This window comes from Macaca fascicularis, chromosome 3 (genome assembly GCF_037993035.2).
Source record: "Macaca fascicularis isolate 582-1 chromosome 3, T2T-MFA8v1.1".
In the NCBI taxonomy this organism is placed as follows: domain Eukaryota; kingdom Metazoa; phylum Chordata; class Mammalia; order Primates; family Cercopithecidae; genus Macaca; species Macaca fascicularis.
In genome coordinates this window covers 406019-431741 of record NC_088377.1, presented here as the reverse complement: position 1 = coordinate 431741, position 25723 = coordinate 406019, and the positions used below count along the sequence as shown (strand labels likewise).

The following is a 25723-nucleotide window of genomic DNA, read 5'->3' as shown; positions in this document are numbered from 1 at the left end:
CAGACCACCCAGACTCCGCAGACCAGCCCCTTGTCCTGTGTCCAGATAGTGAATTATGAGCCCCTTTCAGGTGTCTAGGCCAAAGGCTCACTCTTGCCTTCTCTGTCTGCGGCCGACAGGTCAGTGCCCTACGGTGATCTGAGAACTGGGCATCCAGTGGCCTCTACCTGGCAGAAAGGAGGCCGTGTGGTCCCCCACTCATTCGATGCTGAGCCTCAGCCCTCAGCTTGGAAACATGGTCACCAGACACCACGGTTGTGGGGCCCCTTCCAGGTGAATGTCTGGGCACGTCTGCTGGTGCATGCTCCTCGCGTCCCTTTCCTTTGAACATTTTTGTGGGTTCATAAATAACTTTTTAAGCAAAGAGAATTCTGTATGCATTTCCTTTGGTATAAAATGCATTGAATTAAATGAAGTCGAAAAGTATATCTTTGGAATCCAGAGATTAAGCTTTCAAATATGTGTAATTATACCCATTGAAATAAGTTAAATATTCACCCAGCAATCTGAGAGTTTAAGAAACTTTAATCTCAGGGAAAATGTCAGTAGTTAATGCCCCAAATCTCTCGTGTAGACGTGCAAAGCACAACATCATCTTACGTCAGACCTGGGAGAAAAATGTCTTTGCTGTTGGGCCTGGAACCCCCAGTGCCATCTTGCGGCCTTCGTTTTGGGAACACCGCTGTTAGGAAAACAGGAAACTGAGTAAGAACAGATTTGCTGAAAAGAGAAGAGGGTTAGTTCGAGGAGTCTAAAATTGATACTTGCTTATTCAGGCTTTGATTAGGAATCTGTTTATTTTGGTTTCAGGAAAGTTTATCAAATCTGGTCTTCAGATTTTCTAACCTACAACAGATGAAAACAAAACACTGGGAAGAGAAGTGAGCAGGGACCCTAGAGATGGGCAGCCTGAGATCCCCGAAAGCAGAAGTGAGGGGTTGCAGTGTCCAATGAGAAGGGACAGAAAACCCAGCAAAGTTGGGGGAGGACCCAAGATGTGGCTATTTGGGGCCACTTAGGGTTCAGGGAATCAGCTATACATCCCTGCTCAGTCCTGAGGGCATCACCTAGAAACCACGACAGGAGCTGAGGGAAGCAGCAGCACTCTCATGTGATTTCCATCCAAAGCTGCATTTCTGGGGGAAGGTTAGTCACCTGAAGACTTCATGCCTACAGAGGGCCTCAGTTCTCAGCAGCACCAGGCAAAGGAGAAGTGCCGGTCTCTGCATGGGGTGTTGGAAGTGGTGCATGCAGGGAGTTGCAAGAGGACCACATTCAAATCTCTATGACTAATTCAAGTTCTGGGGGTCCAAAGCTAGGCTACATTATGGGGAGCATCCAGGCTGCTCAGCAATGGCCCAGGAGACACCAAATGGGGCCCTCCAGGGGGCTGTGGTTGCCACCACTACTGGCTTCACATGATCCACATGGCAGTAACCTGCTACCTTTGCAAAATCTCTCTGTGTCCCCACTCTGGACCCCACAGCAACCCAAGCCAAGGCTGGGCCAGTTCCATTGCCCCTCCTTGTACTGTCTGTCTGGGCTAAGGCCCTGACATGTCCACGTTTGCCAGCAGCTCTGTACTTGACCTGTGTGGTGGGGTGCCCTTCCCTGCCGGTCCCGGTTTTCTGAGACCCTGTGTACCAACACCCACCCGGAGCCTAATGTCATAGCTGCCCTGCATGGACGTGGGAGGCCAGGCCAGGTCAGGGGGGCAGATAGGCTGGGCCAGGCTAGGTGGCACCTGTGGTCTGTCTTTGACTTGTCTCATAAGCTCTGCTGGGCTGCTGTAGTGGCTGCCACCTGAATGTGGGGAGCTGTTGGCAGAGTCAGGAGAGGGGAAGGGGTTCTGCTGAGGAGCCTGGGGAATGGCATCTCTCAGGTGGCCAGCCTGGTGATGGACACGTGGTGCCCCTTCTCTTACCTGCCCACAGTGCTCCTGGCTCTGCAGCACCCCCTGCACCCACTGCTGCTGCTTGGTGGCTGGGTTGGGGTCTGCAGTGTAAGAGCCCTGCATGGCTGAGGATCCCGGCGGAAGTACTTGGGAAGGACAGGCTGGACTCCTGGAAAGCTGGTTTGGCCCCAGAGAGTGGGGTGGATGCTCCCCCTCTCCAGATTTTTCCTCTGGTGTCCCAGGTGCCCCCTGCACAGATGGGGGCTGACCTCTGTACAAGCTGGGACTGGGTGGCCGTGTCCATGGAAGGCAGGGGTCAACCATCCATGGGCAGCTGAAGGGGTCAGGCTGGGCCTGCCCTGCTTTCTGCTCTGCCACCACCTCCATGGGGACTGCAACTGGGTGGCCCTGGATGGGGGAATCCCAAATGCTGCGCAAACGGTGGGTACCACATGGGTTGACACATAAAGTGGGGTCTGAGGGGATCAAGGACCCTTGGCCCTGACCAGTGTGTGTGGAGGTCCAGGGCACAGATTCCTTGCAAAAATTCAGAACACCAGGGCCTGGCGGAGCCAGGTGTCCAGGAACATTTTCTCCTAAAGAGAGAAAAGGTGTGTGGCTTGGCTGAAAACCCTGAGCAGGCCGGCTTGGGCTGGAGGCCTGAGGCAGTGGGCTGAGGTCAAATGTTGGCTTCTGACACATCTCAAAGTTCGAAGGCACTGCCTGGCTGTGCCGAGGCCACCACTGTGGGGGGCCCTGGAGGGGGTTCTGGAGTGTGGGGCCAGGGATAGAAGGACCAGTGATGAGACAATCCTGGGGATGTGCTTGAGGGTAGCTGGGCACCAAGCCCACGTTTGGAGGTGGAGTTACTTCTGTGGCTAGCTGGGCTGAGCCCTGAGAAGATGGTGGATTCAGGGTCTGTGGAGAAGTCATGCTGGCTGGTGGGGGCAAGCCCACGTTCCCAGTGTCATAAAACTGGGTCTCCTTCTCCCTGTGGAGTTTTCTTCCTTGGCTGGGTGGTGGCAGGTGGCAGTTCTGAGGTCCTGCAGGGCCCGAGTCAGCTCCTTGAAGCTTCTCTTCCCACAGACGCTGGTTGAGATTGGTGACAGCCAGGTGCTGGAGGGTGGAGCAAAGGTCAGGCTGTTCTTCCTTGTCCTTCTCCAGCAGGCTCTCGATGAGGGCCAGCAGGGAGCTGCCTTCCTCCTTCTCTTTCTCTTCCTTGTCCTCACATCTGTTATCAGACCCCTGCCTCTCGAAGGGTGAGCCCTGGAGGGTGGGAGCAATGCAGGACAAGTACACGGATTCATCTTGCTGCATCATGGCTCCAAGGAGAGATCCGGGACACGAAGAGTCCTGGCCAGCTGGAAGACCCTTCCTAGCCCTGGTCCTCTTCCTGGCTGGGAGGGCAGTCAGGGCGCTTGGGAGGCTGCTCTCATACAGGACGGCCTCCCCCGTAGTGAAGGTGAACGGCAGCTGCAGGGCCCGTTTGCGCAGGTGCTCCTCCCCCTCCAAGTTCCTGTGGTTAAGGAAACACAAGCCCACATCCAGGAGCTGGTATGTGAATGAGAAAGGGGCAGGACACCATCTTTTCTGTCTTTTCCAGCTAAAGAAGAAAGAAAAGCCACAATGGCAAGTTCACTTGCTTTTCTCTTGCATTTTTTGGAGTACAGTATTCTTCATAACTATTCTCTATCTTGTATTATGAAATAGTCTCAGAGAAAACTGCTTATGTGTGGGATGAGTATTCCAAAATTCCAGGTAGGAATTCCCTAAACTTCAAGTTTACTTTGAAAATAAATCATTACACAAAAATGATATATGAACCATTTATCACTGGGAAGAATGATTTCTCCCTTCATCGCTCCCTCCCTTCCAACAGACTCATGGGAATGGCTATTATCAGGCTAGCCTGAGAGTCACTAACACTGTGACTGTAACATGACCAGCAAGGTTGGAACCTTCCTTCAGTGATCTGTCACTGCTTGGAGTTGCACATTTTGTTTGAAGTTTCATAAAGGAAAACTGGCTGAATTAAAATGTAATGTCTGGCAGAAGCTGACCAGAATGATATGGACACAGGACACTCTATCACTGGATGAACCTTTCAGGAGGCTGAAGCCCACTTCACCCCTTTTGTTATACCCTTTGTCTTTAAACTTGCTTTGTCTCATGTTGATATAGCTACTCTGGTGTTCTTGTGCTCACTGCTTACATCTTATGCTTCTTTACATCTAATTACTTTCAATCTTTTAGTGTCATTATTTAAAAATGTGTCTTGTTTAGAAGGCATACAGTTAGGTCCTGATTTTTAATCCATTCTGACAATCTGTGTCCTTTAATTGGAGTTGTCTTAGTCTGTTTCGTGTTGATATAATAAAATACCTGAGACTGGGTAAGAAAAGTTTATTTGGCTCACAATTCTGGAGGCTGGAAAGTCCAAAATCGGGCAGCCTACCTAGTGAGGGTCTTGTGCTGCTTCAATTCATGGTGAAAAGCAGAAAAGGCAAGTGTGCATGTGCACAAAGACCAAACACAAGGAAGAACAACCTGCTCTGTAGTAATGAATTCAGTCCTGCAAGAATGAGAACTCATTCTAGAGAGAGAATGAATCTATTCATGAGAGCTCCACCCCATGGCCCAAACACCTCCTATTAGGCCTCATCTCTCAGCACCACCACATTGGGAATCAAATTTCAACATGAATTTTGGCAGGGACAAACCACGTCCAAACAATAGCAGAAGTCTTTTGTCTATTAACCTGTAGATGTAATTATTGATATGGTTGAATTTGGGGCTTCTATTTTACTGTTTGCTTTCTGTTTGTCACCTCTGCTTTTTATTCCTCTGTTCTGCAGAAAAAGTCCTGCCTAGAGAGAGGATTTTTTTTTTTTTTTTTTTTTTTTTTAAAGAAACTCATCTCAACTTACCTACTTTTTGGCTACACCTTTTGCATTATATTTTTATGGCTGTTCTAGGAATCACTTTTCACTATTGACTTTTCATTGTCTACTTAGAATTAATACTGTGACACTTTACATAAAACATATGCACCTTGCAACTGTATAGTACACACACCCCTAATGCCTGTTCTTTATGTTAGAGTTGGCAGATTTACCACATCCACGTTATAAATCGTGCAATATGCTATTTTTTTTTTTGCTTTAAGCAGTCATTTGTACTTTAAATAAAGGGGAAAATAATCTTTTATGTTTATCCACCTGTTTACCATTTCCCAAACTCTCCATTCCTGTCTCAAGTTTCAATGTTTCACCAGGTATTCTTTCCCTTCGTCTTGACAAATTTCTGTTAGCATTTCTTGTCTATTTTTGGCAACAAATTATTAGTTTTTAAAATTCAAATGATACTGTCATTCATTACAAAATTCAGAGTTGACCATTTTTAGGCACTTTAAATATATTGTTCTAATGTCTTCTGATCTCCATTGTTTCTGACAAGAATTCTATAATAATTGTAATCAGTGTTCCCTATGTATAATGTACTTTTCTCTCTGATTGCTTTCAAAGCTTTTCTCTTTATTTTTGGTATTTGACGGTCTGACTAGATATGCCTTTGTATAGTTTTCTTTGTATTTATCTTGTTTGGAATTTGATGATTGTTCTGATCCATAAAGTTACAACGTTCACTAAATTGGGAAAGTTTCCAGCCATTATTTCTTCAAATCTTTCTTTTCTCAGCTCCGTTTGATCTCTGCTCTTCTGGGACTCTATTTGCCCATATATTAGACCTTTTATTATTGTCCCGCAGATCCCTGAAGCTGTTTATTTCTTTTTTCAATCTCTTAAAATCTTTGTTCTTCAGACTGGATAATTCTATTGCTCTATCTTCAAGTTCACAAACTCTCCTGCCATCTTCAATCTGTTATGTACACCCAGTGAATTATTTATTTGTAGATATTGTTCCAAATATTCTGTTTCCATTTTTTTCTGCTGAGATTTCTTATCTTTTCATTCATTGTAAGTACATTTTCCTTTATGTCCATGAGCATAATTATAATAATTGCTATCAAATTCTTACCCAGCTGGGTGTGGTGGCTCACGCCTGTAATCCCAGCACTTTGGGAGGCTGAGGCGGGTGGATCACGAGGTCAGGAGATCAAGACCCTCCTGGCTAACACAGTGAAACCCTGTCTGTACTAAAAATACAAAAAATTAGCCGGGTGTGGTGGCGGGTGCCTGTAGTCCCAGCTACTTGGGAGGCTGAGGCAGGAGAATGGCGTGAACCCAGGAGGTGGAGGTTGCAGTGAGCCGAGATCGAGCCACTCCACTCCAGCCTGGGTGACAAAGTGAGACTCTCTTTCAAAAAAAAAAAAAAAAAATTCTTATCCAATACTTGGGTCATCTTAGGATTGGTCTCTATTGGTTGCATTTTCTTTTGAGATTTTCTTTCCTGTTTCCTCATATGTCAAGTAATTTTGGATTATATCCTGGATATCATGATGACACACTGTAGATTTTGGATTCTATTCTATCCTTCCAAAGAGTATTGATTCTTTTGTTTTGTTTTGTTTAACTGGATGACTTAAAATGCAAATGCAAACTATGTTTCCCTTGTGGTGGGCAACAGTAGAAATCTCTGTTCAGTTCTTTTGATCTTAAGTTGGTTGCTGTAAGTCTATCTCAATGCTTGCATGATTCAGGGGTCAGCAGAAATTTAGATTGAGTTAATTCATAAAATATAAAGGCTCCTCTTTTCTGGATCATTCATTTCTAGCTTTGCTCCTTCATTTGCAGCTGCTGCAGTTACCATAATCTATGTTCTCTGGTTCTTGAGACATTAAGATGATGAGTCAACATTTCAGTTTTTAACTGCCCAGCACCAAGTAGAGTTCTTCTCAGACAAAAAGCAGTAAAAAGCAGGAAACTCAACAAGGGCCATTCCTTTCTTTCAAGCATTGACTCTCCAGTGCCTCGTTTTAAAACAATATTTTGGCCAGCCATTTCAGCTATAGTTATTATGGCTATTACTTATGAGAGGGTTGATGCAAAAAGAGCAACTTCAACATTACCAGTAGTGGAACTGTTCCAGAGGAGTTTAACAAAAAGAGTACCATATCTGGATACATTTTTATGGTAAAAGGTATGAGGTAGGGATTTAACTTTCCTCCCCCAACTCCCTGTAAATGGCTAAACTGTTGTCCCAACCTTACTTACAACTTTGTCTTGTCCTCATGGGTTTAAGATACTTCTTTAATTTAACAATTCAATCTTCATACCTCCACCTCGATCTGCTTCTTGACAACCTGCCTCTTCATCACTCTGTCTATCTGATGCTAGGATGATTCTGTGCTAAACCTGTATTGCATTAAGCCTGGCCAGAGAATAATTTGGTGTAGGCTCTCTGGAGAACAATTTGACAATAGTATCAAAGAATTTTGAAATGCTTAAATCCTTTGACCTAAAAGTTCCACTCCTGAGATTCTAAGGAAACTGGAATAGCAGCCAGCTATTTACATATAAAATTTCCATTTATCACAATATCTTCATAGTAATTTTAAAAGCCCAACCCTAAATTTCAATATTTAATGAAAGGCCATCATGTATCTGTATGGGAGCATATGAAACAACAATAAAGGTATTTATGGATAATTTTGATATGAAAATTGCTTTCAATTTTTTCTCATGTGGAGAAAGTAGGATATGAAACATAGTGTATAATTTCAAATATAAAATTTAAATGTGTCAAAACTTACTTGAAGTAAATGTATTAATATACTGACAACATTTTTTTCTCTGACTAGTAGCATAAGAGCTATTTCACTGTTGCAGTGTTTTCATTTTCTAAATTTTCTACAATGAGCATGTATTATTTTTGCACTTGATGAAATAAACACTATTTAACAAAACTATTGATTTATGAACGTCTTGCTTAGTAAATCCAAAGAATAGTAGAGCTTATAAGAGCCATAGAAAATGTACACTAAAGCCCTCTCAGTTTTGCATGTCAGGAAAGTGAGGCACATTTATAAGGTGGTTTTCTGAGACCAGAGTGGAATCAAGCTCAGAATCCAAGTTATTTGACACAGTTCTGTGATTTTCCCACGATCTAAATATTTCTCAGCAAGGTTTCAGGCTCCAAAGGCAGGAAAGTTTGTTACCTATGGCATATTTTCACATTACTGGATCTCTGATCACTGTTCATAATGTGGCACTAATGGGAATGGTCCAGATAGCTTCTCTCGGCTCATTTGTTTATACAGTTTGAATATTTTTCCCCTCCAAAGCTCATGTTGAAACAATCCCCAGTGTGGCAGTATTGAGAGGTGGGGCCTTTAGGAGGGGATTGGATCATGAGAGCTCTGTCCTTATGAATGGATTAATCCACTAATGGATTAGTGAACTGATAGGTTATAATGGTGGGGGGGCTTGGTGGCCACACTGGAACTCTACAGAGTCCCTACCAGCAAGAAGGCTGTCATCAGATGCGGCCCCTGGACCTTGGACTTCTCAGCCTCCATAAACTGTAAGAAATAAACTCTTTCTCTTTATAAATTAGTGAGTTTCAGGAATTCTGTTAAAAGAAACAGAAAATGGACTAAGACATTCATCATCCCCTACATTTCCCATTTTGACCATCCATTTTATAAAGACATGCCACAGATCTATATGGGGGCTGGGCCATGCTGGTTCACTAGTTGGAAGATAACATTGTGTGGTCTGATATCCTGGCAATGTAAAAATAAATAACAACAATGAAATGTTTTCTGTTAGTATGCACATTATAGTTTACAAAGTATGTTGTAGATTGACAAGACTTCAACATGGAATCTTGGTCTTCTGGAAGTTAATGACAGACACTCTGCCTCACCCAGAAAGTGTCATGGGAGCTGTTATTAGCCTGCCCTGCCCTGAGATGCGTCTACAGAGTGACAGCTTTGATTCCTTTCCTCTTAAAAGACCACATGGCACAGAATTACAGCAGAAGTGAGGAGGGTAGGTTGAAGGAATGCCATTTCTGAGGAGGCACATTTTTAGTGTAAACCAAAGAGTATATGAGACAGGTCTCAATCAATTTAGAAGTTTATTGTGCCAAGGTTAAGGACATGCACCTAGGAGACAAGTCTCTTCAAAGATGATTTTGAGGGTGTCAGTATTTAAAGGGGAAAAGCAGGCTGGAGGGGAAAGAGGGAGGGTATGGTCATATTACTGAATCCACATGTTGCAAGAGAAAGGGAGCAAGTAGGGGGAATAGTCAATATATATTCATCTCCCACTCAGTAAGATAAGGTGAACTTAGAGTAGCTACTTGTGGAGATATTTAACTTTTTATCTATAACTATCTACTCAGGAACAAAAGGAAATGCAGCTTCTTGCATGACTCAGCTTTCAGCTTAATTTTTCCTTTGGCAGAGTGAATTGGGATCCCAGGTTTTTATTTTCATTCACATTTCATTTCTGCAGCATGCAATGGAAGACAGCAACTTCTGCTGAATATGGTTGATGGAAGATTCTAGATTAAGAGTTTGAATTCTGGGCAAATGGAGTCTTGAATTCTTTGCAGTTAGTATTCAGGGCCTCAAGACTTGTAGCCATTTTGGTAGAGGCCTAAGAATTTGGCATATTAGTGTAACTGAGTAATAGAGCTTCAAAATACATTAAAAATATTTTTCTTCTTTCTCCCTTTTCTCCTTTTGTTCCCCCCAGTTTCAAGGTGTAACCTTGAAGCAAATTACAGAAGCCTTTTCCTTAGTCTTAAAATATGGCCGTGAAATGCACTTTAAAACTCCACTCCCTTCTCTTTCCCACCTTACACTCCCTTGCCTTGTGCACATTTATCTAACTGAATGCTTGTTAAACTCACACCATGCACACTTATCTAACTATATGTTTGTTATGAAGTACCAGAGGCTAATTTAAAAAGAAACAAGCATAAACACCCAGCTGTTGAATTCTCTCCTTCTTACAGACTCTCTCAAGATGAATAAACTACCGCCCAGTCACTGTCAAGATGGCATCAGCCTGAAGCTCCAGGTGGACCACAACTCAAGACAGGCACTGGGGCAAGACACACATCCACTGAATCCTGCACAACTCCTGCATGCCTCCCATATCAAGGTTCCCTTTTTAAAATCGCTTCCCGCAGCCCAAACTTTTGAAGTGGTTTCTAGAGGCATACACCAGTTGCTTCTCCACTGCTAGCTTTGGAAAATAAAGTCACTTTCCTTTCACTGCACTTGGTCCTTGTCGTTGGCTTTGCAAGCAGTGAGCAGCCAAGCCTGCAGTACAGGAGGAAGAGAATCAGTGAACCCAGAGAATGAAGTTTCCCATTCTGGATGTCAGAGGCATTCGAACCAGAGTGACTCTATCATGAGTGAGGGCAAGGAAAAATGAGGCTTGGACTTGCTGGGCTGCATTTCCAGGAGGTTAGGCATTCCTAGCCTCTACATGTTTATGGTTAAAGGAACAGATTCATAATGTTTACTAAACAGACCCAGACTCAGGAATGTCCCAATATCCCAATATCTTGAGATCAAGGACGTTCCTAATTTTGCTTTAAAGATAATAGTATTGATTCTTACAAAATATAGTAATTAAAAAATCAATCCTTTATCACAAACCCTTGTATTAATGGTAGAGCACATCCCCACATTTTGTTATCCTATATGTAAAGAAATATTGTACCTAGGGTGGGCATGTTCCTCCTCTTACTTTCAGGAATGCCCTACTCTTTCTATACAGTAGCTTTTCTTTCACCACTTTCTTAATAAATTTGCTTTCGTTTTGCACTGTGAACTCTCACTGAATTCTTTCTTGTGCGAGATTGAAGAACCCTCTCTTGGGGTCTGGATTGGGAACTCTTTCCTGGCAAACCCCATGGGGATTCTACCAAAGAGACCCTCCACCCAAAGGAAAGTCATCTGCTTGCAACATCAATTGGCCAACTTTGGGTAAGTGGGGTGCCTTTACTTGGGTAGAGGATGGGATTGGGTTAGAGGCTCAATTAGGGGAGTTAGAGTCTCTCCTAAGACAGAGAGGGTTAAAGGCCCCTCTTTAAAAAAGGTAAGTTCGCTTGACTGAACCGGCATTCGAGGCCCAATGTAGGAGGTTAGAGTCCTTCCTAAGATTTAGGGGGTTGGAGTAAAGTCCCTCTCAGCTAAGAGAGGGTTTGGTATCACAGGATGTTAACTGTTATGCTCTTAGTATGAATCTGCCTTTCCCTCTTTGCTGCATGAATCAATTTCTTGGTTGGTATCTCTGTTTCACCATCATTTTCAGAAGTTTTCATTTAACTGGTCTTAGGGATTTTAACCTTTCTCTTCTCCTGTGTACCTCCTGATTTCTGCCTGTCTGCTTGTGAAACACTGGGGGAAAAAAGGCACTGCAGGATTTGGTTTTCTTTGGGTTATTTTAAGACTCTAGCTGCTTAGGCTTCACCCCTAAAATTGCTGATTGAGATCTGGTATTTAACAGCTATGAGCAATATGATTAGATAGGTGCGGTTGTGTTTTGTTGGAAATCAGGGGACTTTTCTCCTTGCTGTTTTGTTCCATTTGCACACTAAAAAACTTCTTTCCTTTCCTGGATCCGGGCAAATTGTCTTTGCTTGTCCAGCCCACGCTGGCACTACTGGCCAGAGGCTGCTTGCTCTGGTCATCCCCATCTAAGTTCTCTTCATTTCCTTTGCCTTATTCAATATTTATTTTGTCAGATCCATGTTGTGGTTAATCTAAGATTCATGGCTCAGCTCATTTATGTTATTTGGATAGTGTGAATAAGAGAATTTGATTTTCAGCAGGGATCCCCTCATTAATGCAGCTGGCCTTAAAAACCTCTCTTATCCTTTTTAGTGGAACTCGGCCAGTAACAATACAATCTCGTAGGTTTGGAACTTTTCTATCAACGTCACCTGCCTCCTTCTCAGGAACCATGACATTGATCCCAAAGGACTCACTGCTAGGATGTATTCTTGAACACTGGAACTGTTTAAACTAAATGGGCTTAAGAAGAGAACACTGATATTTCTATGTAATACTTTTTGGCCTCAGTATTAGCTGGAAAAATAAGAGAAATGGCCTCCCACTGGAACTATGGCCTTTAATACTATACTTCCATTTGATTTGTTTTGTAAGAGAGACGAAAATGAGATAAAATACCATATGTTCGAATCTTTTGGCTGTTCAGTCGGGATAAAACCCTGCAACAGGCATGTGCATGTTTAATGAGAGGAAATGAAGAAAATGAACTAGACATACTAGATATTAGTGATCCCTTGATACAAGCCCCCAGAGTTCAGTAAGCATTTCTGAATGGAGCAGAACCTCCTTCTGTCATCTCTGAAGGTTCAGGTGCGTTGACCCTTTCTCTCTCTAGTTGACCTGGAAGTTCTATTGAGACCTCTTTGTCCCCACCTCCTTACCCGCCTAGTCCCACTCTATATCCACCACTCCCTGAGGAACCTAGCCTTGTGAGGACTACTCATAGTGGAGCCTCTTATTAACCTCCAAAGGGAAATCTCTGTCCACTTAGAGAGGTGGCAAATGGGGAAGAAGGCACTGTGAAAGTACATATCCCCGACTGGGTGCAGAGGCTCGCACCTGTAATCCCAGCACTTTGGGAGGCCGGGGCAGGTGGATCACAAGGTCAGGAGATTGAGACCATCCTGGCTAACATGGTGAAACCCCGTCTATACTAAAAATACAAAAAATTAGCTGGGCGTGGCAGCATGTGCCTGTAGTCCCAGCTGCTGGGCAGGCTGAGGCAGGAGAATGGTATAAACCTGGGAGGTGGAGCTTGCAGTGAGCCAAGATTGCGCCATTGCACTCCAGCCTGGGCGACAGAGGGAGACTCTGTCTCAAAACAAAGCAAAACAAAACAAAACAAAACAAAGAAAACAGAAAACCAAAAAACAAACAAACAAACAAACAAAAAAAACAAAAAAGAGTACATATCCCCTTTTCTATGTCTGATTTGACTCTATGTAAAAAGAAGTTTGGTCATTTCTCTGAAGATCCAGGAAAACTCATAGACAAGTTTGAGAAATTAACTCTGACTTAAAGTTTAACTTGGAAGGATCTGCATGTTCTGTTGTCTCTGTGTTGTACAGTGAAAGAGAAACAATGCATCCTAGGGACAGCTAGGATCCCTGCTGATGAGTGAGGACTTAGGGAGGAGAGATCATATGGTCACTTGTTTGTTGGAAGGGATGAAGAAGTGTATGACAAAGCCTGTTAACTATGAAAAGGTTAAGGAAGTTCCTCAGGGTAAAGATAAGAATCCAGCTTTGTTCCAACAGTGTTTAGTTGGGGCTACTAGGAAATATATTAACACAGATCCTGACTCAAGGGAAGGACAGACCCTTTGGGGAGTACATTTTATAACCCAGTCTGCCCCTGATAACTGTAAGAAACTACAAAGCACAGCTATGGGTCCCCAGACACCTATAAATCAGCTTTTGAATATGGCATTTTTTGTTTTTAATAACAGGGACAGAACAGGGGAAGCAGAAAGAGCAAAAAGAACCTCCTACAAGGTGTAGCTCTTGGCTGCAGCCTTAAGCTCACCTCTAACATGAGGTTACCCTTTTGGCTCTTGACCTGAACTAGTGAAGCAAAAAGGTGGAAAGCCCAGAGCTGGGCATCTGAGTTACCATGCCTTGGATATTCATCAGCGTGTATACTGTAAGAAAACTGGCCATTGGAAAAGGGAATGCCCAGCATTCCGAAGGGAGCCATTGGCACCCAAACCAATGATGGCCAAAATAGCCAAGCAAGCCCAAGAGTGGTGGGGCCCAAGACGTTCTTACACACCTCCTGTTGGACAACTAGCCACATCTTCAGAGGAGCCTCAGGTAATCCTTGAAGTGAAGGTAAGAATATTAACTTCCTTCTGGATACAGGAGCTGCTTACTCGGTTTTGACCATTATAATGAGCTTCTGTCACCCCAAAAGTGTATGGTCATGGGGTTAGATGGACAAGCTCACCGATGCCACTTTACCTATCCTGTAAGCTGCCCATCAGGGACTTCGGTTTTCTCAGTTGCCTTTCTTATAATGCCTGACTGTTCCACCCCTTTATTGGGAAGGGATTTGTTGATCAGCTGCAAACAGTGGTACCTTTCGGAAATAACAAAGCAGATGAAAGATTGCTCCTTCTCCTTTTCTGTGATAAGGGAGGAAAGTTAATAGGTGACTTATCTAGCTTACCTATTGAAGTAACCCCCCAAGTAAATCCTATAGTATGGGACACTGAGGTTCCAGGCAAAGCATTAAACAGTCGCCTGGTTTGCATCCAACTTAAGCCTGGTGTCCTGTACCCCTGGAAGAGACAATACCCTTTAAAGCTCGAGGCACAAAGAGGGATTGGACCATTAATAGCCAAGTTTTTGCAATTCTGGTTGTTAAGGCCCTGTGAGTCTGCTTGTAATACTCTAGTCTTGCCAGTTGGAAAGCCAAACCGCGACTATAGATTTGTTCAATAGCTTCAGGCTTTCAATGATGCTGTCATTCCCATATATCCTATAGTGCCCAATCCCTATGTGCTGTTAGCCCAGGTCCCTGGGGATGCTGACTGATTTACAATCTTAGATCTTAAAGATGCCATTTTTTTGGCATTCCATTACACCCTGATTCATAATTCATCTTTGCATTTGAACAGACAGATCCCAAGTTAATTGAGTCATTTGGTTTCTCAGTTAACTTGGACGGTTCTTCCCAGGGAAGGCTCTCAGGCAGAGCCTTCATCTGTTTGGAAATGCATTGGCTAGAAAATTAAGGCTATTACAATTGAATAAGGTCACTATTATCCAATATGTGGACAATTTGTTGGTTGCTAGCACAACCAAAAGAGACTCGGAAGAAAACACCATTAAGTTGGTAAATTTTCTGGGAGCTAACGGGTATAGGACCTTGCTGCATAAGGCCCAGGTTTCATCTCAAGAGGTTAAACACTTAGGATATATATCAACCCCTGGCACCTGGGCAATAGCCCCAGCATGAAGGGAAGCTATCCTGGGCATTCCAGAACCCAAAACCAGAAAGCAGCTGCAGGCTTTCCTAGGGCTGGCAGGATTCTGCTGTTTATGGGTGCCTGGATTTGAGCGTATGGCCAAGCCGTTATATGAGGCCCTGAAAGGAGCAGATGTAGATCCTTTTGAATGAGATAGCAATTGTAAACAAGCTTTTAATCCTTTCAAGGAGAAATTTGGATCAGCTCCAGCCCTGGAGATCCCTAATCTTGATAAGCCATTTTTCCTTTATGTGGCTGAAAAACAAGGAACTGCTTTGGGTATCCTTGTCCAGAAGCTGGGAGATATCTCCCTACAAGTGGCATATTTTTCTACAATTAGACCAGGAAGCTTCAGGATGGCCTGGATGCCTCAGGGCAGTTGCAGCAGCTGCTCTTTTGGTAGATGAAGCCAATAAACTGATTTTAAGACAACATGTGGAGGTTTTTAACCCCACATCAAGTACAAGGAATCCTAGAAGCTGAAGGACACCACTGGATGACAGGGGGGTACTTAGTGAAATATTAGGCTTTGTTGCTAGACACTCCTGCTGTAACTCTTAAAGAATGCCAGATTTTGAATCCAGGTACCTATCTGCCTGATCCCACAGGCACTCTAGATCATTCTTGTATACGAGTTATGGAGTAAGTTTATTCCAGCTGGCCAGATTTAAAGGATGAACCTCTAGATAATCCGGAGCTAGAATGGTTTACAGATGGAAGTTGCTTTATGCACCAGGGAAGCAGAAAAGGTGGGCATGCAGTTGTCAGTCAACACGAGGTAATTGAATCTTAGGCCTTACCAGCTTCTATCTTAGCTCAAAAGGTGGAATTAATAGCTCTTATTAGAGCCTTGCAATTGGGAAGGGACTTAAGAATTAACATTGACACTGATTTTAGTTATGCCTTTCTTCATGCTCCAGCTGCTATCTGGAAGGGATGGGGACTCTGTCTCAAAAAAAAAAAAAAAAAGCCACAGACACTTTCTCCAGTGGCACTCGGCCTCCAAGGCTCTGCACGCCAAGCCTGGAAAAAGTGACCCATCCCGCTGGCTCCACATCAGGAAACCACCCGGAGGGTGCACTCTCCCTAGTCTACAGGAGTATCTGAGGCCGTGAGGGGTTCAGCCTTCCCTCCAATGTCAAACAACTAGACAAGAGGGGCCCCGCGGCCATCGGCTCAAGCCTGGAGGCTACTGAGGGACTTCTGGGGTGGCGGTCTCACGGTGCTCGCCGCCATCAGCCCGCCTTACGTCCGGCTCTCATTTCCGACCCTCAGGACAAGGCCCGGACTAACAGCGCGGCCTGCGGGGCTTCACTTACATCTCGCCTGGCAACGGCCCTTACATCGAACCTCACTTACGACGGCGACCCGGCCAAGGGATCTTCACGTACTACCGGCCGGCGGAAGCTCACTGGGGACCCGGCTCTCACAGGGAACCGCCAGGGGGCTCCACTTCCGTCAGGGGGCTCCACTTCCGTCAGGGTGCGCCTCGGAGATGCGACCGTGGCTTCCGCCAGGGCGCCCTGGCCACTTACGTGAGGGCCCGCTGTCGGGCGACGATGCACTCGGGCCGGCCGCCGCGGAACACCAGGCGCGCGTTGGACTGCACCCACAGCCAGCGCCCCTGCTTGGTGAGCAGCCGGAACACCGTGAGCCCGCTCTCGCCCGTCCTCATCACTGCAGGAAGACAGACGAGGCTCGTGTCCGACGCCGCCGCCCACCACCTCGCTCGGAGCCCTCGGGAGCCGGCCCCGCGGGAGGTGGGGAGGAGTCCCGGGCAGGGTGCAGGGGTCTAGCCCGCCTCCCACGGGGCAGTGTGAGGCCCGCAGGGCGCCTCTGGAACTCACTTCGCACGTGGTTCTCGGCGCAGTACATCATGTCTGCCGCGTGGATGAACTGGTAGCCAGATCCCCTCCTGCAGAGCTCGCTGTCGGTGTAGCCCAGAATCACCTTCCCTCTGCGTAGAGGAGACACCGCACATCCTTTTATTTCAGCCCGGAAGCGGAATGCCAGAAGGAATGAAGAGTCACTGCCCCACCCCACGCTTTGCACAGCTCCTCCCAGTTCTCATTCACAGTTCTCACCGAGCCAAGGAGGAACCTTAGGGCCCCCTCTGGAAACCCAGGTCTGGGAAGGGCACCCCTCCCCCCATCAGCACGGCTGGGGCGAGAACTTTAAGGGGCTGCCACACTGAAAAGATTGTGGTGTCCTCTCAGACACTTTTGCCACACATGCAGTTTCAGAATTCTGCTTTAAGCCTGTTTTTATTTGCCTGTGGTGTAGAGCAAGCGTTCTTGTCCTGGAGTAAAGAGAATCCCTGAAACTGTACACAAAATTGTGCTTGTGGGAGAACAATTGGAATTTCTGTTAAGAAGTTCCACAGCTTTCATCAAACGGGTGACCATTATCTTAGCAGAAAAGGTAAACCTTGCAAGTCATACTACTTGCTCTTAAGCCAGTGTTTTCTAGACTATGTTCTAAGAAACACTGATATTGTTGCATGTTAGTTGATGGTCGCCCAAGAAGGCTTCCATTGTTAAATAAGTTTGAAAAAAAAAAAATGAATCGAACTAATTAGATTTCTTCCTAGTGGGACTTCTTGGGGCTTTGCTATGATCTGTTAATGGAAGTCTCCAAGAAGGAGATAAACTTTTCCCAAGATTTACTCTCCGTATCACACTCTCACTCAAATGCCGTATCTTACATGGAAGATTTGGTACATTGTCTCTCTAAACACAGCATATTTTCTACTGACTCATTTCACGAAACCTATTTGGACAGGACTAGCTAATTATTCGTGCTTTGCTTTGGTTCTAGGCTCAGGATTTGCGCCATAACTAGTCTTGAAGCACTACTCTAAGGGTCATGATTTTCAGTCAGAGGGATATACCTGGAATCACAGGCTATAGGTGTGAAATCCAATTTGTGTTTTGTTTGGAAAATAAATGTTTTGTTTTGGAGCTCCAGGATGGTGAGAGGCTGACGAGGTGTTGCAGTGGCAAACAGGGTAAGGTGAGGAGACAGGAAGGTGCCGTCTTCTGACTTAGTGTTCTGCCCAGGGAGGAATTTGAGATGGCCCTGGAAATTCAATTCCTGGAAAAAGAAAACCGCAAACATAATGAGCACAGAAGGTAAGAGGATGTTAAGTAGCTAAAACTGTATAGAACTTGCCCCCTTATGGAATTCAGAGGAGTCCAGTATCCTGCTGGGAGCCAAACAGGCAGAGCTCTCCTTGAACCCCCAACATAGCACAGGTGTTTGCAGGCCTAGAATCTAATTCTTCTGGCCTGCCCAGCAGGCACTCATCATTTTTCATGGCTCCTCAGCCCTCCCTCAGGGCCCTGCCCCATACAGCCCTTTTCCCAAAGCTGCAGAGCATAGTGTTAGTTAAGCTGTGAGGGGATATACAATTCCAGGTGATGGTGAAGAAGATGAATGTTAACATCCTGAGTTCACCAGGGACGTAGGGCTGTACCAGAGGTAACAGGTGTATCTGAATCCTAAGTAAACATATCCCAAGTCTTAACTAGGCAGAGGAAGTTTCAAAAGACAACTGCATCTTCAACAGGCTGACCCTCTGAAATGTTAGTGAGCTGAAGGCCTGCGGACCCTTCCTGGGGTGGTGAGGAGGCTAGGCCCAACCTTTGGGCAGTGTTCCACCTGAGCAGACTTACATACTGGTTTTGCGAGTCCTGACCCTGTAAAGACAATATGTTTACCAGAAACCCAGAAGAATTGTCCAGCAGGCAGCGGAACCGACAGACAAAGCTTCTCTCCAGGTAGGAAGGGTCTTCCAAGGGCAGATGCTGAACGCTGGCAGGAGGGGTGCCACTAAGTGGGAGGGAACTCTCTCCAGGCAGAGCTGGAAGGACAGAGACACACACTGAGGAGACTCCACCAGTGCAGCCATCGTCACAGAGGTGAAATACTATAACTATGGAAGCAGCTGGTGGGTCAAAAAATGGGTCACAAGCCCTGTGGCCAAGTGAACTGTGACCTTCACTTGGCTGGATGACTTTGATCAGCCACTCAGGCTGGATTTCTCACACATCACATGATGCTGGTAGTCCTTCCTGCCTGCCTTCCTTTGCCATGTCATGAGGACCAAGATAAAAATGGGATGATGCACTGTAACATATATATCCATCCATTGGTTACCCTGTTGGCTCCACTGTTGAGCTAGAGCATAGAGCCAACCACTTGTCATCCCCTTCACCTCTACTGTGCTGGTCAGTTTCCTTGTCATGAGATGAGCAGAACATTATGGTGAACCTGGACCCAGACTGGAGCCTCACTTGTTTTGTGACTCTGGTTAGGTTATTTAACCTCTCTATGGGCCTCAGTTTTCTCATCTGACTTAATAAGGTTGCTAGGAGAATTAGACAACTTTATATACGTAAAGCACTTGGAATAGTACCTAGTACATTATAACCTCTATAAGACTTGGCTGTTACTATCATTTTTTTTCTTGTCTTAACTTTGTCATTGCATTCTAACTGGTATCCCTGCATCCACCCTTGCACCCTACCATCTGTCCTTCACTCAGCTGCCATAGCGACATAAAATATGTCACATCATGTCATTTATCTGCTTAGAACTCTCCAGTTACTTCCCACCTGAGAGTCTTCATAGTGGCCTGAGAGGCTAACCTAGTATGCACTCTCAACCCTGCAATCTCTTACCAGTCTTCCCTTCACTTTGTGACCTCCCTGCACTCCTTGGTATTCCATAGCTATGCTAAGTGCACTTCTGCCTTAGGGCCTTTGCGCCCTTGCCAGTCCTTCCACCTGCATTGCTCTCCCCCAATTTATCCATACCTCTTTATTTTTAATTGACAAGTAAAATATGTATATATTTATGGTGTAAAACTTTTGATATATGTATACGTTGTAGAATGGCTAAAGGAAGCTATTTAACATATGCATTACCTCACATACTTATTTTTGTGGCTATCCATACCTCTTCAAATGATAGTGTGCCCATCCAGTAACTTTTCTCTTTCCTTAATTTAGTTTCTTCTTGGCACTTCCCCACCAGAAACATTACATATTTATTCATGTCTTTATTTTTGGCCCCCTTACCCCATTGAAATTTAAGATCCATCAGAATAGGTACTTGGTCTATTTTTCTCTCTACACTGTGCCTAGAACATAACCTGGCACATAATAGGTGCTCAGTAAACATTAAATGGAAAACTGAACCAAGTGTGGTAGAAGTGATAATTTTCTCCTTCTCATTTTCTAGAGTGAATGTCAGTTACTGCTACTTCAGCAGGAAAAGAAAACATTAGGCACAGAAAAGTGACTGGATAGTCTCTCTTACCAGGAAAAAACCACTTTTGTGGAGAATGCTACTTTCATCTTTTTTGGAGTGCTGATTCAGCCTCCTCTCTTTCCCATCCGAGGAATTTGTAGAGAAGTCCTCTCAGAGAGTAATAAGAGGAAAGTCAAATTCTTGGGGTTAAAAATGAAAGTCTCATTTATGCCTCATTAGAAAGTCAAGGATGCAAAACCCAAATTGTTTTGCTATAATTCTCAATGTGACAAGTCTGATTATATGTACACGGATGGTTCTCCCTGTGTCACATAAAAATTTAATTCATCTAGACTCAAGTTTTGTGGAACAATAAGATGAAAGTAAGCTTGTAATAGATTAGCAATCCTAAATGTTTTCATGGGAGGGATGAAGGGAAGAATTTAATCAGAGTCTGGTAAGTTTTACTACTGTTTCTTCTTAATCTGATTTAATAAGGCCCTTAGCACAGTGCCTGGCATGTGGTAGACCCTCAGTAAATGTTGGAACATATACACATGTGCATAAAGTGTACATCAACTGGAATTTGGGTTAGATGGAGTGGTCTTTAGATGGTTTCTGGCATGTTTATAGCACTGTGATGAAGGTTTTACTTGTATTTCGAGGACTTGTTTATAGCACTGTGATGAAGGTTTTACTTGCATTTCGAGGACTTGTCATGCACACATAGACATGGAGGTAGATTACTGCGTAGTTTCTGCTACTGTGGCAGCATAAGGGTATAAAAGGAATTAAAAATGTGAAATTTTATGTAAAATTTCAGAATATTCACTGTTAAGGACGTAATTCAAACTTGCTGCTGTCAGGATGTGTGCAAAATCCTGCAAATTGTGACATTCACAAATGTATTTTGACTATGGTTTAAAATCCAGGAAACTCTTCTTAAATGGGGATGAAAATTCCAATTGGGGTGGAAAAAAGAATGAAAGATTCCAGGGAAGTGAAATCAAGGATTATAATGGTACATTGTAAATTTACCTTAGGGCTTGCTGCCTCAGAGTATATTTATGCCTTACATATAAAATAAGGCATAAATACAAGTGATAGTATTTCATACTTGACTTCAAAGTGCTAGGAATGAAGTGAGATAATTTGGAGTATTGTTGACCTCACTATCTTTTGAACAAATGCCAGAACTGTTAGGGCATAGCTATTCAATTTATTTAACAGAAAACCTGTTGAGTTATTACTAACAGTGTTTTAAGTTTTCTCAAATATTTTAGATTTATGTATGAAAATATAGTTGGAACACGAAGTTACTAGTTTCTTTGAGAAAGAAATGAATAAACATAAGGAACCACTAAGTTAGACACAGTAACAATGTAGGACCTAGTGAGGGGTGAGGATACTGGACTGTTGGTGTTGTGTCTTGGCCTTAGACTACTTGGGTGGCAGAGATCCCCACTCTGCTCCGATGCTTTGTTTCTAGAACTCTAACACAGAGGAGTTGGAGTAGGTGCCCACTCCACTCCCACAGCCCAGTCTGAACTTCAGACCTCTGTTCCTTCCCCTCAGACCCCTGACCAGTCAATGTGGACAGGGTGGGACACATAATGAGTCATCACACAGAGGTGCAAAGCTCAATGCTGAGGATAAGGATCCTGACTGACTTCAAGGAGCTGAAAATCTGATGGGGGGTGAGGAGGAAGAAAGTAAAGATATATTTTGTGATAAGTAACCACCCAGTTGACCTTAGGCTGGTTGAGAGAGTCTTGTGTGGAACTTCTAGAGAGGAAGCAGCTTTGGAGAAAGATGGATTAAAATTTTCACAGTAGTCAAAGTTGATCTGAATTAAAGCCAAGTCTCCAGAAGTCACACAACTATACTTATAGTGAGCGTTGTAAGTTCATTTTTGTTTAATATTTTAGACTCCCTACCATGAAAAAGACATCATTAGTGTGCAGATATTGGCGCATGGCTTCATTATCTTTCTTCGTCAAACCTCCAGTTTTGAGTATTCTTTTCTGATCATCATTCGCAACAAAACAGCAAAGAGCCTTTCCTTCCGTCCCGTGTGGGTGCATAAAATGCACTCTAAATCCCTGGAGAAGGGACCTGTGTCTGTGCTTACAAAATGGCATTTACCTGTAAATAACAATATTGCCTGTTGGTGAGTGTCTGTGGTTTCCCACCAGCCAATGGAGTAACACACATCTAGGGCAAAATGGCCACCCACCTGTGTGCTCATCAGATACACAGATGTGAGACTCTTGGCCACCTGAACACGATTTAGGGGATGCAGGGCATTTCCTCCAGTGCGAGTCCTGCCAGATGGACCCATATGGGCAGCGTCAGTCTCCTCATCTGTACATTCATTCATTCAAGCAACTAATATTTACTGAGTCACTGTGTGTCAGGTACTCTGCTAGGCACTGAGGATATATCAGTAAACAAGACATCAAAAATCCCTTCCTGCATCCTATTGGTAGTAAACACAACAGAAATTCATGCCACATGTATGTTTTCCAGTTAACAGAGGACCAGATGAGTTCAGAGATATATGAGAGATTCTAAAAGATGCAGAGTCCTGTGTCAGCACATACTACTTCATTCTTGGTTCGTCTCGTCATCAAGGACATGGAACTGAGCCAGTGTTGTTATGCTTTCTGAAATAGACCCTCCAGCTGAGAATGTCCAGCTCCCTAGTCTACTTTCCTTCTCATGGACTTCAAGGGTTGAAACATAGGTACAGGGTTGATTTCATTTCCACCCCAGTTTCCTCTGAGATGGTGACTTACGGCTGGTGTCCGGATCTGCTTCTCTGCTGACTGATGCTGTGTCTGGAGGCCAGCGTAACTGGCTCTGGAACATGGCTCTGTCCTCCTTGTGGATCAGCTCGAACACACTCTGGTAGATGACATCTGACTACAAAGACCAAGGGGCAGAGTCATACTCCTAAAGATTTCTTTCTTTTTTTTCTTTTTTAAATTTTTTTATTTTTTGAGACGGAGTCTCGCTCTGTCGCCCAGGCTGGAGTGCAGTGGCCGGATCTCAACTCACTGCAAGCTCCGCCTCCCGGGTTTACGCCATTCTCCTGCCTCAGCCTCCCGAGCAGCTGGGACTACAGGCGCCCGCCACCTCGCCCGGCTAGTTTTTTGTATTTTTTAGTAGAGACGGGGTTTCACCGTGTTAGCCAGGATGGCCTCGATCTCCTGACCTCGTGATCCGCCCGTCTCGGCCTCCCAAAGTGCTGGGATTACAGGCTTGAGCCACCGCGCCTGGCCTAAGATCATTATTTTGAAATCCATTTTAGACATTTCTAGATTTACTTTTCTTCAAGCTCTATTACTGGAGAATTATTGTGTGTCTTTAGAAGGGTCAGTTTTCTTCTTTTTAATGCATCTTGTGTCCCTACATTGATATCTGTGCATCTGGTATAACAGTTGCTTCTTCGAATTTTATAGGGTAGCTTGGGGGAAGACTTTTTTCTGTAGATGTATCTATAGTATAATGTGGGTAGGACACACTGGCTTTGGTTCTGGTTGGGCACGGTAGCATAATCTCTATATTTCTTTGGCTGCAATCAATGTCAGTGGTGTCTATGAGTTCCTCAGTGGCTTACAAAGGTTGTTTCTGAAGGCTATGGCAAGGCTTTACTGGTGGTGGGGATGCTAGTGGACCAGATCTCTGGGTCCTGGTGGGCACTGGTAGTGGTAGTGGTCAACTTTGGGTGGGCCATTCCTTGGGCTCCTGCGTGATGAGTGCAGGCACATGGCAGCTCCACTGTTAGAGTGGACAGGATTGCTGGTGGTGGTGATAGTGGGCCCCAGAAAGACCAGTTCTGGGCCCCCCAGGTGGTACATGTGGGTGCCAATTGTCGTGGTGGTGGTGGGCCCTGAGCAGGTTGGTTTTCTGGCCCCCAGCAGCCCATGTGGACACCAGCTATGGTGGCAGCTGGCCCTAGGCAGGCTAGTCCTTGGGCCCCTTGGCTGTTGCACAGGTGCTGGCTATGGTGGCAGTGAGCCCCAGAAGGGGTGGTCCTTGAACCCCAGATAGTGTGCATGGGGAGCTGGTGGTGGCAGTGGTGGGCCTGGATGAGTCAGTTCTTGGGCCCCCTGGTGACCCATGCTGTCACCAGTGGTTCTGACAGCAGGCCCTAGGTGGTCCAGTCCTCAGCCCCCAGGTGGTATGCATGGGTGTGCAGTAGGCCCACTGCTGGACATTGTGGGATGGCTGCTGGTGGCAGCAGCCTTGAGCAGATGGCTCCGAGGCTTTGGGGATTGCCTTCTTTGGCTCTGTATGAACTGAGAGTAGCCCTTCTGATGTGCTGGACTGCCTGTTCCCCAGTGTGTAGGGTGCTGATAGGTTCAGGTGCCGGGGATATGGCCCACCTCTGCGTCTAGCTAGTACTGCAACACTGCAGCCCTCTGGGTGGATACAGGGGGATGTTAGTGGGGCCTGTGATGTGGAGATGCAGAGGCTACTGGGCCCCAGGGCAGGATGTGGTCTGGTAGTGGCTCTACTCTCAAAATGGTGCTGGGTTATAGCAGCTCGGGTTCCAGGGCTAGGTGGGACCCAGAATGAATTCCTTCTCTGGAACGATGCTGTTGTGTGGACTCCAAGCAGCTCCCTATACTAGGCTAAGGGCCTGTGAGGGTTGAGGGACTTTCCTGTAGCTAGGATTGCCAGTATCTGTGGTGGGAATGCAGACTGCTGTGGATCTCCTGCTTACCTTTTCCTGGCAATGGACAATCCCTCCTTTGTCTGAGCCCATCCCAGCTGGGTGCTTTACTTACCTCTCCATGCTGCTGTTTTGAGTTTCTGCACTTCAGAGGGTCATTGTCACTTTCCTGCTGAATTCCATTGTTCTCCCTTAGGTATTTTATTCAGTATGTGATTATCTTCTTGCTGTTTTGGTCTTTCTTTGTGGAGGAGGTGAGTGGTGAGTGCCTGTAGTCAGCCAACTTGATGATATCTCCTATTGCTATAGAATTTTAATAAATCCTTTCCACTGCATGGCATTCTTGGTGTATAAGGTGCTTGCGTATGCATTACTGTTATTCAGTCTGCACAACAGTACTGTGAGGTATGGAATATCTTCCCTCAGTGGTGGTAGTTAAAATGCAGATTTCCAGCTGCAGGGAGTATAACTAAGTCATGCCCTCAGCTGCTGCACTCTGAAATGCTGTGGCTTTAAGACAAGCATGGTCCTGGTAGACACAGGACTTCTCTATGGGAACTCTGGCTTGAGGGCTCCCCTTTGGCCTTGTCAAACTTCCTTAGAGCTGTACTACAGTCTAAGACTTTCCCATGTAACCTTCCTCTTCCATCCCTCCTTCCTTCACAAGGGCCAGATCTGCACTTCTCAGGACTCAGGATTTCACGCCCTAGTGAGGACCCCAGAAAATGGGGCAAACTCATTGCTGGGGTAGCTGCTAGAGTTCTGGGAAAAGCCAACGGTTGGCAACATGGTAGTACCTGAGTTGTCCTGGCAGATGGCAGAAGAAGGAATAAAGGGGCTGAGAGAAAGGTGTGTGCTGGAATAAATGCATTTTATGACTCCAGAAGACCCATCAGAAATGATAGTTCCATGGGAGGGCCCAGGAGCCACACC

General features: G+C 45.1%; 1 protein-coding gene across 1 annotated transcript in view; it reads right to left on the bottom strand.

Moving 5' to 3' along the window:
* Positions 1–771: 771 nt before the first annotated feature.
* LOC123572530 (uncharacterized) overlaps positions 772–25723 on the bottom strand; it is a 49240-nt gene continuing 24288 nt past the window's right edge. The window contains exons 9-14 of the mRNA XM_065540920.2: positions 22908–23034; positions 18576–18718; positions 17747–17949; positions 16704–16813; positions 16392–16533; positions 772–3410 (exon numbers count right to left, since the gene is read on the bottom strand). Of these exons, the coding sequence (XP_065396992.1) occupies positions 1544–3410; positions 16392–16533; positions 16704–16813; positions 17747–17949; positions 18576–18718; positions 22908–23034 (2592 nt within the window). The 3' untranslated portion in view covers positions 772–1543. The remainder of the gene's footprint in view (positions 3411–16391; positions 16534–16703; positions 16814–17746; positions 17950–18575; positions 18719–22907; positions 23035–25723) is intronic.